Here is a 13,146-nt window from a genome sequence, read left to right as displayed (position 1 = left end):
AACTATTGTTTAAAATGTTAGTTTTAATATGATTTGGTGGATTTAAATTTTTGCAATATCTAAAAATCTTTAAACAAGTTAAGCTAAAAATTCGGTGATTAAACTGTTTAATCTAATTTAGTTTTTAGCTGTGTTATTAAACCTCCTGTTGACCCTTTTAAAACCTTAGCTTTATTATAAACAATACTTATAAGTTTATTATCTAGTCTTGACGGGTTTTTTGTGACTATTGCTTGTTTTTAAACGTTTGTGTGGTACATATTTTCGTAGTTTTCAACAAGGTAAAGTTTTAGAAAATAAAGTTGTTTAAAACTTTACCATTACTATAAGAAATGATGAACTTTATAAGTAGTCTCAACACAAGTAATTAAATTGTATTTTAAAACAAAAATAAGTTAAAGCCACTTGTTAAGTATAATATCATACTGTTCCATTTATGCTTTCTTAAATAGTTTATAAACTTTTATTTATTGATAACAAAAAACAAATGAGTGTTACAATTATATATGTGGTATAGTCGGCTAGGTAAACTTCAATAGCGACTAAATCGAGCTTTAATAACATTTCTCTACACCAACCGCCTGCTCAACGATATAGTTAAAGATGCTACACCTACCCACGAATAAAGTAACCTAGTATACGTTTTTAGTTTTCATTGTGGAAATGACTAGGTAGGTCGTACACCTCAACATTTCCATGTCAGACAAGAGCAGCATATAACAAAAAAGGTACATTTTTAGTAACAACGCAACGGTGAACAATCAACCATCGATGAACATTTCCTTTACAACCCTAGCTGTACTGAGAACTACATGGATAGTAGATTCAAAATTTTATCTAGAGCGAGAAACACTTACCACCTAAACAGTTTAAACTTTTGTTCATTAGAACTCTCAAGCCAAAAATTTGTAAACATATAGATGTGTATGACTTAAAATCATATAATACGCGGATTTTAGTTTTTAAATTTTACGTGTAAAGTAAACTTTCTTTAATTTTAAATGTTTCTATTCTACTTGTAAACACCACTTTAAATCAGTTAAGATTCAATTCTGAGTGTTTATATAAACTTCAACAGAACCCATACGCCATCAGGCTACGCACAAAGAAAAAATTAGGTGGTAAAGAAAGTTTAAAAAAAATAAACATATTATTGTAAAAGCTAAAGATTCACTTAAATTGTACAAAGTTTGTAAACAAAAAGTCGAAGAAAAACTATGAAATATATAAATAAGGAAGAGGGAACAGGTCAAAATTGCACGACGCCACAAAATTTCACGAAGACAATTTGCACGGAGGGTTATTTCTGCAGGAAAGTAAAAAAATATATGTATATATTTATAAAACTAAAGCAAAAATTAATAAAAATCAAAAAAAAAAAAATTACTGACCGAGGGTTAGGGGTAACAGTGATAGTTAAAATCAATCTAAAAAATAACAGTAACAAAAAATTATTAAAGCTACCGACCGAGGGTTAGGGGTAACAGTGATAGTAAAAAATATTAAATAATAATTTTAGAAAATTATTATTTTAAAAAAAAGGTTACCGACCGAGGGTTAGGGGTAACAGTGATAGTAAAAAGATTTAAATTTGTAAAAAATAAAAAAAAAATTCGACCCGTGCAAAAATTTCTCCGTGCAAAATTGTCTGCTCGTGTAAAAGTGACCCTTCGTACAATTTAGTTCCCTCGTGCAAAAGTGTCTTCGTGCAACTTTGAGCACTCGTGCAATTTTGTACGCTCGTGCAAATTAGACATCTACCTAAGTAAGAGGCTTAAAAGCACAAAAAATCACCTAAAATATTTATAAGCGAAAATAATATTTTTTACACACTAATAAAAGTCGAGTAAATTTAAGTTAACAATTATAAAATGTTATTATTAAGACTACAGCAACAATAATAAATAATAACAATAAACTAATATAAATTATTTTCTATAAAAACTCAATTTTTTTGATAAAACCTGGGTAGATATATTGTATATGTAAATCCTGCAAACAGATTTTTTTTTGTTTTAACTTGTTTTCGTTTTAATAAACTAGTTTTAAAAGTTAAAGTACAGTTTTGTTTTGACTAAAAATTTTATATCGAAAAAAAGCTTATTTTGTTAAACTTGTATCTTACTTATATTAAATTAAAGTCATACAGTTTAAATAAAACATAGTTATTAATATTCATTAGGTAAGTTTTTGATGATAATAGGTTTTGTGTTTATAAAGTTACACCTATTTTAATTGAATACCTTCATATGAATAATTTCATTATAGTTAGACATTGTTTTACATAAATAGTATAGATAATAACCGATATGTTTTCATAGTGTTTAAAAGTAAATTTTTTGTTTCATTTAAAAACAGTAAAATAACTTATTTTTAATTTAAAACTTACAAATTTTAATCATCAATTACAATAATGTATTTAACATTTAATCGTTTGAATTTTTTACTTGATAACGAACGGCTAGATAGTTATACATAACTAAATGTAGATTTAGGAATTAAGCTTAATATTTTAAATTGGTAAACAATAAACCAAAAGTGAAATTTTAAAATAACTTTTTCAAATGCAGCTTAGCTTTTTTATATAATCTAAATAAAAAATGCTGGTACATGTACTTTATACTGCATTTATTCTATTTAATAATCATTAAATTGACTCAAGAAAGTTTTTAATTAGTTTTTGGTACTGTTCTATTTTTAATAGTAAAGGCATGTGCACTTAGTAGTTTTTTTTTCGCTTAGTTTTATAATTTAAAAAAATACAATAAACTGGAAGTGTCAAATACTCTGTAATATTTGGCAGTTTAAGACAACTTCACTTAAGTGAAGATAAGTTAGTTTTTAAAAAGTTTTTAGTTAATAAAATTTAAAACTCTCTCCTGTTCTTTATAAAGTAAAGTTGTTTTTGTATGCAAGCACTTTGTTTAACAAACGAAGTTTCGCTACTAACGAAAAATGAACAGCTCCACGGAGTATGTAAGTAACGTATTTAACGTAGTACTATTGTTTATTGAACAATAAAAAAAGAGCTCAAAAAGTTTAGTCAAAGGGTCTGGTGTACAAAGGAACCTTTCGGTTATCGAGTCGTACGCTGTAGTAAAGAAAAATAGTGTACAATATGAACATTATACTGTACTTATTATTTAAAAGTATTCTTAGATATATAGAAAAAGGATGCAACAATTTGTCTAAAATCGATTCTCTAAAAACCTAAAATAAAACATTCTTAATTTCAAATTAATTAAGTACTATTCTATATATTTACTTTCGATAAAAACGGTAAATACAGTTAATGAGATTTAAAAAGTTAAGCCCTGAAATAATAATACTATGTTGAAATCCTAGACAAGACGTTAAAAGGTATCCAAGTGGTGTGCGACTCGATAACTAAAAATTTTTTTCGTGCACCAGGTCTAAGGACCAAATATTTTGAGCTCTTTTATTTTTCGTTAAATAAACAATACATGAAGTTTTAATACGATACTTATAGTTTTTTAATAAAGAAACAATAAATAATTATTTAAAATTTATATTAGATAATCTAGGTTAGACGTCTTTAGTTGAATGAAGTACTTGCGTACTTAGCTTTTCGAATTTTCGGACGTGCTTATCTTCACTAAATGTTTAGAATTACATCTCTTTGATTTGTCTTTATAAACAGAAGCATAAAATACAAAGTTACAGTGTAGTTTAATCATCAATATGTTTATTTAAAAGTTTTAAGCTCTAAGCCTGTTTTTTTTTTTTTGTTAAAACGTTTTTTCTAAATAATATTTCAATCGGTATCAAACCTTTGCCGCAATTTTTAATAAACTACTTTTTAAAATTTCATTCAAACTTGTTTAACCTTTTTTTGTAGATTTTTGTTATGTTTTTAGATATAGATTTTTAAGATAATCCTTAATTTTCATTTCAAATTTATAGAATTTAAATTATAACTAAAGACCTCTTACCATGTAAATCATTGTTTTAAAACAGATCTTTTTTAAACATTATATTTGTAAAAAAAGATTTTAAAATAAAAAAGGAGTTTACTTTTATGTGTTTAAAATAAAGTAAAAAATACAGTAAAGTATATCTAATTTAGATTATTAATTTGTTTAAAGAAAAAATGTTTTTGTAAGTGATCTTTTTCTATAAAGATAATTAAAAAAATCAAGTGTTTTGTACGCTTTTACTCTTAGCATTATTATATTTTTGTCTGATTACAAAATATTTTTTTAAGACTTGAATTAAACATTAAGATGCCATAAACTAACCAAATTGTTTAAACAAATATTAATTTTCTAAATTTTGAAAAAACACGAAGTAATTTTTATAGTTCTGTCAAATATTTTAAGCTTCTTAAACATTATTCTTTTTTTTTTCATTTTAGTTTTAGAAAAACTCATCAGATCTATATGTCAAAGTTTTAAGTTGTTGTATATTCAAAACATCTGAGAAAAGTACAATAGCTAAATTTATATTTGGAATATATATATATTTTAAGCAGTTATGTAAAATCAAGCAATAACAATTAATAATATGTAACACCAAATTTTTATAATTAAATGTGTCATATGCTTACAATATAAAGTACAGTATTTTTATTTGTATCTTTTAAAACTATTGTTATCTTTTAATAAATATGTAGCGCTTATTCAATTTTTTAAAACAAAACTTTATATGATAAAAATGACTGTTTTTTGTACCATCAAAAAAACTGTAACATAAAACAAGTTAAGTTTTGAAACCTAATATTGAAAAGTTTATGGCATCGTTTTGAAATCTTGTTTGATTCACTAAATATAAACAAATAAAGTTTATATTATTTATACTAAAACTTAAAAATATTACTGATTTCAAAGTGCATTTACAAGTTATAAAATCAAAATATAAAAAATACAAACAATCCATATATTTTTAGTTTCTTTAAAGTTTCAAGGACACTTGATTTTTATGAACAAATCTACCATTGTACTTATTTTTGTCAGACTTATACTTAAAAGTTGTGGCTCTGCAAAAAAAATAAAATTAAAGTTGTAAAAATATGGTTAGTGATGATACTTTTATATAACAACTATAGTTGTGATAACTTTTCTGTAAAGCTAGACTTGAATAGGTTCGAAAAATATTTAAAACTATCACTTAGGCATATAATTGCCTATTTTGCTAACTTATTTAACTACTGCAAATAAAATTTTATACTTTTATAAAGTAGTTTTATGGTATTTTAAACGTTTTTTACTTTTTAGTTTGATTTATACTTTAGAAATTTTAACTTATATATCTATTAAGTTTATAGTTTTAGAAAAATGTAATCTAGTTGAGGTTTTCTTCAAAATTTTAAGTATTAGATTTATATTTAAGTTTGACTTTGTATAACGTTAATAGAACGTTACACTCTGTTTTTAGTACTCATTAAGACTTTTTAATCAAGTTTAGTATAATTGAAATAAAACAAAAACGGGTACAATTCTTTTAAATAGCAAATTCACTAAATAAAAACATTTTGTTTGTAAGTTTCGATATTTTACAGTGTAAATAATTGAAAAAAAAGTTATAGTTTTATTTTATTCTAAGATAAACCTTACAAAGTTTAACAACCAACATTTTTTGTGCAACTGAAAGTCTTAGCTGAAGCTGAATTGTTTTTGGATGCAGCTGCTCTTTCCTCTTTCGTCTGGTGTTTGCTCACGTACAGCTTCTTGTTACTTTGCGCTAAAATATATGCAATCAGGACCTTTTTATCTATTCAGTCAGTAATATAATGTTTTTAGTGCCATTAACACTTTATTATGTATTAGTTAGTTAGCTTACAACATTCCCTATCCAAAACGAATTGAATTGCAGTTTGAGAACATTTTTACAACAAAATGATACACAATATTGTATAAAAAAAGCTTACAACTAAATATTTAATTAAAGAAACCCTTAATTTTAATATGGAAACGTAGTAGGTTAATGTACTAGGGAGCCCACAAACTTTGTAAGTCATCTAATCTAACAACATCGTGTCATTAGTATTTTTAAGACAATAACTGTTTTAATTTTTGGCTGTTTTTTAAATATATCAAACCGTTTTTGTCAATTAAATAAGTCACACAACAATATTAACAACTAGTCGATTGAAAACTTTTATCTTAAACTATTTTAGGCAAAAAAAATTGAATGACTATTAAACATTGGAATGATTTAAAACTTACAACTTTTCATATTTTGGAAACAAGGTAGTTTAAGTTATGTAAAAACATTTCTTTTACAGGTATATTATTGTTTAGAAACTATATATTCTTCACATGGTGTAAAAGATCTAAAACTGTAAATATCTTTTTATTATACTGTAGGAAACTTTCTTTCATTTTTCGCTTTTTTACAGTTTAGAAACTGTTTTCTTAACCGTATATACTTTATATGAATTTTAAATTTGTATAACAATTACAAGCATACAATAAGGATGCATAAAAACTAAGTTATACCTAAATTTTTACTAACTTTAAGTTTAATAGAAATAGGTTAGGAAAATAGTTGGTATACTTATATACTACATATATTATCTATTATTTATATTAGCATATTTATATACTAACTTAATTGTAATTGTAGAAAGTTTGGTAGACTTAAAATTAATAAAATGGTTATGCTTAGTTTAAGGATTACGAAGAACTAAGTTTATTAATATATGAATTTATTACTTACTTACTTTGAGCAAAAGTAAACTATCACTATATAAAAGTGGAAAACTGAAGAACTATTTTGTGTTATATTAATAGTTTTCAAGTTATTATAGAATTTAAGCTAACAAAAAGATTCTTTTACTAACAGAAGCTTTAATTCAAACTTTAAAATTAACAAATTAATAGATGTAGCAACTTTTATATAAATATATATTTCTTTCTGATTTTAAGCCCTATGCATTTGAAATTTTAATTGTTTTTAGTTATGTGAAAAAATAGTTTATGTTTAACTAAGGTTAAATTAAATCAATTAAAGTTTCTATTTCAAAGTGTTCTACAAAATTGCTAGAAAGTTGTTCTTTTGAAATGACGTTTTGTCAGTTTTAATAATTATATTCATGATACTTTTAGTTAAAGTTCAAATTAAGAGTAATTCTATTTTTAAAGAGAGTGGACTAAAAGTTCTTGATTTTTTTTTAAGAAGTGTCTTCTAAACCGTTTATCTTAAGTTTTCTAACGCTGAAGTAAAATAAATTATATAGAAATATGATTGTAAAAAAATTATGTCCTGTGTTTACTAGTATTATAAGCTTAAAGCCTATTAACTTTTTTAAGTTAGAACATTATTTGTTTTCAACAAATATTTTTTTAGTTTTCCTGCAGTACCAGGATGTTTGACAAGTTTAAGGTAATTTAAGACGAAAACAGATGGTACTTTTTAACTAACACCTAATTTAAACTGTTGTTAATGTAAGTTATTAACTTTTTAAAATGTTTATGATATTGTTAGCGTCTATATTAGTTTTTTTTTTGTCTATTTGTCTTTTATTCACAAACAAGTAATTTTTTTTTCGGCCTTAATAAATATTAGAAAAAAAAAAGTTTCAAAACCTATAAAACATTTAAATATACCTTCAATAACTTTTCCATTTAATATATCAATTGCATTTTCTGCATCAGTGTAATTGACCATATTAACAAATCCAAATCCTTTACTGCTTCCAGATTCATCTTTCTTTACTTGAACGTTATTTACGGGGCCAAAAACCTTTTATAATATTACAATTTTTTCGTCATCAAGAATCACAAAACAATTTTACTATTAAGATTCGTACTTAAAGTCTTAAAAACTCATAACATTTTTAGATACTCATTTTCAACACTACCCTTCAAAAATTCTTACTTATGTTGTGTTTATATCATTTATTATATTGTTTTGTTTGTTTTAGAATATAACTTTATATGAAAATTTTATAATAAGTAATAAGAATTTGTTTAAACTCTATTTTTCTTACTACATTTAAATCTTTTTATTTAATTTTGTCAGGCAATCAAAAAATACTAACTTGAAACATTCTTAACAAATCGTCATCGTCTAGCTTGTCACCGAAATTTTTCACAAATAAATTTGTGCCTTTAGTTTTAGCGTTCATGCTTTTTATCCGTTGCTGAGAGTTGAACTTTTCGACCTTAATGTGTTTACCCATCAAAGTTTTGCCATCAACTTCGCAATTGGCTTTATTGGCTTGCTCTTCCGTTTCAAACTGAACAAGACCGTGTCCATTTGCTTTACCGGCAGTTTCAAATATCTGAAAATTTTACTGGCTTGGTTATTGTTAACATGGAAAAGAAACTTTGTTATGATAAGTATAAAAAAATAAAATAAAGAAAAAAAAACAGTATTATAAAACAAGAACTTTCACTTTAAAAAAGCTCAAGTAACAGTTTGTTATAAGTTTTGATAGCTTTTTTTAAAACTAAAGCCTTTTTAATAGCTGTTTTTTTTTTCTTTTTATTATATTTTTAAGAACATCATACTAGTAAAGTACTTATGTATAATAGTTTTAGCACTATTCTTAAAACAACTTATCTATAAGACATTACAAACAAATTTCTCAATATAAACAATTTTTAATAAATATTTTTGTTTATAAATATTTAAAGACTACTTTTTGCACATAACTTTTGCTAGTGGAAATCCGAACAAAACAAATTTGTTGGAATATACAACAAGAAATTACAAATTACTTAAATTTTCAAAGTAAACTGCTGCCAATTCTTTGTTAAGATCATTATGCACATGCTCTTTTTATTTAAAACAAAGTATTTGAAATATTGTGGCTCGAAAATATCTTTTTCATTAAACCAGTTCCTTATGAAAGGCAGCTGACTCTTGCTAAACGTATTTGTGTATAAAAAAGCTACTTTTATTTCTTACAATACTTTAAAAGCGTTTTGCAAAATAAATGCCTGACAGAAAAGTTTGTTTTGTTTTATTATAGAGTTGTCCTTATAAGAAAAAATTGCAATATTCAAAGTAAAATTTCATATGACGCTTTTAAATTTAATAAAACTAATGAACAATCAACGTTTGTAAAAACATGATTAAAACTTGTTTTTTCCACTACAGATATAGTAATACTATTACAAGTTTTCTAGGAACACTCTACTAAACAGTCCTAAAACGTTACTTTTAAAACCAATTTTTTACAGTAAAGTTTTAAGATTTACCTTTTTTTCTTGTTAATAAAAGGACTTTCGGTCTTTTTAAGCACATTATTTATTTCAATTTGCTTTATGCATTCGGTTTTTAAAGTGTAAATGGAGTTTGTCTGTAAGATGGTTTAATTAGTATTTTACTGGCTACTCTTTGGCTAGAACAACATAATGGCTTATTAGATAAAATTGCATCATTAAAAAGAAGTTGTTTGAAATTATATTAAACCGTCTAAAAATTTCTAATCCAAGCAGTTTGATATTTTAAGCATTTTTTCATCCTAAGCCAACTTACTCTGTATGTTTTTTAATTTACGTTGAATTTTTAAACAAGATTAAAATGTTAGAAAGTTTTGTTAGCGCGACTGCTTTGCTACTCTGGCAATAATGGATTATCTATAAAAGTTAAAGAAGTTTGTCACAGCGTAATAACAATCATTTAAGAGTTTGATAGTATTTATATGTGGTATTTGTCTAGTTTATGTTGTATATCTAGTTTTCTTTTAATTACACATTTTAAAGTGATAATTCGGTATCTCATTAAACTATAAAAAATATTGGTATTTGTACTTAAGTTTTTCTTTTATCAGGTAAAATATTAAAATACTTTAAGTTAAGATTTTCAGTTTCGCTTGCGTAGATAATATGAAAAAGTAAAGCTTTAAAATCACTTTACAACTTAGAAAACTAAAAGTTGTGAGTTTTTAAGACTAAGGAGAACTATTAAACTTTGTTTGACAGCAAAACCGTCAAAAATGTATATACGTACTAGAAACAGTTGTTTAGATTTACTTTTTAATCAAAAAAATAAAACCTTTACGTTAACTATTTTTCCATATGAAGCAAATACTTGTCTTAAGTTTTCCTCATTAACTGATAAGTCAAGATTTTTAATAAAAAGTTTTCCTTTATTAAAGCTTGTTGGTAACGAGAGTTTAGTTGGCGTATTGTAACTTATTTTCATAGGAATTCCTTTTATTGGTTTTTCATTAATTGTTTCGTATGCTTCTTTTGCTGCAAATTGCTTTATTATAAAAAAGTTTTGAGACCTTTCAAATGTAAAACTAAACCACAAAATAGCTTATCAACTCTAAAATAGTATTATATTGCTTTCCAAATGTCTTGTTTAGTTGCATTCTCAAATCTTTAAAACAATGCTCTTTCGTACAACTTTTATTGATACATTTTTAATAATCACCAAAGTTAAATTAGTTCGATATACTTATAAGTATTTCGAGAAACATATAACACATAGTTTAAATCAGAACTATAACTTTAATCATATTACAGAATACAGAGAGGTCTTAAAAATTATTTTAGCAGTCTAACCATGTGCAAGGTGTACAAATTCAACGTATGCTGAACCTTCGGATAATTCGTTTTTTTTACCAGTCTTAAGTTTTACTGATTTAACAGGTCCAGCTTCTGAAAACCGTTCTAACAAGTGGTCACTTGTAGTAGCATGATGAAGGTTTTCCACCAACAAAGACGTTGAAGGAAAATTTTTATGCATTTTACTTACAGCTTTATAGCAGATCAACCTGTTAAGCCATTTTAGGTTAAATTTATTCTATATGTTAAATACTAAATGAAGCTTTTAAGAAATATAACAATTAATTAACAAGTTTTATACTTGATCGAAACTTAAGTATTCATTTAAAGCTATTTTTTAAACAAAGTTTTTGCTTTACAAATAAGTTAATACTAACTACTTGTTAACTTAACCTAAAAAAATAAAAAGAAAACTAAGTAAATTTAAAAACGCTAACTACAATAACATTTAATATGTACTAATTTGAAAAAACATGAACTTTTTACTAATGTGACGTCAGATTAAGGTACTTGCATGATAGAATTTAACTAATATTATTAATTTATTTGTATAAAAATAAACTTAAAATTAAAACTTACACAACTAATACATTAAGTAAAAGTAACTGATGCTGCTTACAAATTACATATATATTTCAGTCACTACAAAAGCCATGAGGATTTTTTTATTTTCAATAAACAATATTTACTCTGATATAGAAACTAACTAGTTAGTAAAGTTTTTCTAATGAGTCATCAACAATTTCTCAATATTCATTATATTTTTCAACTATTAGTTATTTTTCTTAAGGAATGAAAGAGCTTAGAAAATGATATTAGTAATTTTCAAACTACTTAATTTATCAAACTTAGTTTGATTGTTATCACAAGTTACTATAAAAACTTAATAAATCGTTTTCTATCTTCTCTAAGGCCTTTTGCAGTGGTTTATAAAATCTTTGCACAATGGAGCGGGTCAGAATTGTACGGCGTCTTTTTAGCCTGGTGCGTCACTTTAGCACGTTGGTTCACTTTAGCATGGTGGATCATTTTTGCTCAGCGTTACTTTAGCACAAAGCGTCATTTTAGCACGGTAGGTGACTTTTGCACGGCGTAACTATATCACAAAGCGCCACTAAAGCACAAAGCGTCACTTTAACACGGCGCCAGTTTAGCACCGAGCGTCACTTTAGCACGGTGCGTCATTTCAGCACAAATTATCATTCTAGCATGGTACGTCATTATTGCACCGTTTTTTTTTTGTTTTTGTTTTAAGCGTCGTTTTTTAACAGTAGTTTTTATGTAAGAACCAAAGTTTTTTTAACATTTTTTAAGATTTTTGAACAACACTTTTGTTATTTTAAGTATTTAGATCTCTGTAATACATATAACATGTGTTTTAAAACTATACTAAATAAATAAAAGTAAACACGGTTTATACTCTTCAAAAATTCAAGTTTAATTTACAACTTTATTTTAGAACTATTTTAATATTATTAAATAGCAATTCATTTTTGGTATTAACCATTTAAACAAAAAACTTAATTTTATGTTTCAAAATTATAATAGCTTGAAACAATCTTAAATAATGTTAAAAAATCTAGTTTATAGTACTTAACTAACAAAACCTTAAGTTCCTTTCTTTTTAGTTTTGCGTTTCTCGGCTTTTCATATTTATTTACTTATTGAATAAAGAGCTTATAATAGAAATTTTAAAAATTCAAAAACACACACTATTTTCTGTATAAATATACATATGCATATAATTTATAGAAAAAATATAAAAAACATTAAAAAAAAATTTGAAAAAACATTAAAACAGAAATCAAAAACGAAGTAACTAGTTTTACTGAAATGGATATTAAAACAAACTATTTTAATTGGTTTTAACAGAATAAAATACTTTAATTAGTAAATAATCATAAACTGGAAACAATTTTACAAACAAAACTTACTATTTTTTTTACAAATTAAGTATGTATTGTTAAGTAATTAAGTGCAATTTAAGTAAGGAAGTATTTAAATCGTCAATTTTTTACAAATTAAGTATCTTTAATATCAACATGCAGGTTATACAATTATTCAGTTTGTTTTTTGAACAAAAATTAATATATTAATACTGCTAGAAATTTTTAATACTACTGTAAAAAAAAATGATTTAGATATTTTCATGGCTACTAAGACTAGTAAAAATAATAAGTTTTAGTTTTGAAATTTTCTATAAACCAGTTCAGTTAAGAAAAAAAATTTGCCAGGGAATATAAGCAAATAGTATGCGCCGAGACCACAAGTTGTACCTGATATAATTTGTTTTTTAAATATATTTACTTAAAAAATTTATTTTTATAAAAATTTTCTATGATAACAGAAAACATATTTAAAATATTATTATATTAGCTATCAGATTAAAAAACCAATTCAAAAATACTAAAAGTAGTACACTATCAAAAAAAACAAATAAAAGTTTACCATGTTGCGGACTTAAACTCTGGTCTTCCGCATAAAATGCCGGATCACAAACCGTTACGTAAACAAAGGAAAATATTATTTCCAAAAATTCTATTTAAATAAGTTACTTAAAAGTTAAGTTACTATGTTTTTCTGTAGTTTTGTTTCTCGAGACAAATTAATTTAAACATTTATTTCAACGTTGAAAACCGTAGACTACATTTAATATAAAACA

General features: G+C 24.8%; 1 protein-coding gene across 1 annotated transcript; it reads right to left on the bottom strand.

Annotated features, from left to right (window-relative positions):
• Window positions 1-5,578: 5,578 nt before the first annotated feature.
• On the bottom strand, window positions 5,579-11,513 carry LOC145833399 (polyadenylate-binding protein 1-like). The gene is made up of 5 exons (XM_082940578.1): window positions 11,452-11,513; window positions 10,558-10,693; window positions 8,003-8,245; window positions 7,569-7,704; window positions 5,579-5,730 (listed from the first exon to the last, which is right to left on the bottom strand). Exons 1-5 carry the CDS (start codon window positions 11,511-11,513, stop codon window positions 5,579-5,581), a joined length of 729 nt encoding a protein of 242 aa, XP_082796704.1.
• Window positions 11,514-13,146: the final 1,633 nt, after the last annotated feature.

Source organism: Thalia democratica, chromosome 4 (genome assembly GCF_965202585.1).
Source record: "Thalia democratica chromosome 4, ktThaDemo2.hap1.1, whole genome shotgun sequence".
In the NCBI taxonomy this organism is placed as follows: domain Eukaryota; kingdom Metazoa; phylum Chordata; class Thaliacea; order Salpida; family Salpidae; genus Thalia; species Thalia democratica.
Note: the sequence above shows the minus strand (reverse complement) of the source record. Positions and strands in the feature narration are given on the sequence as shown.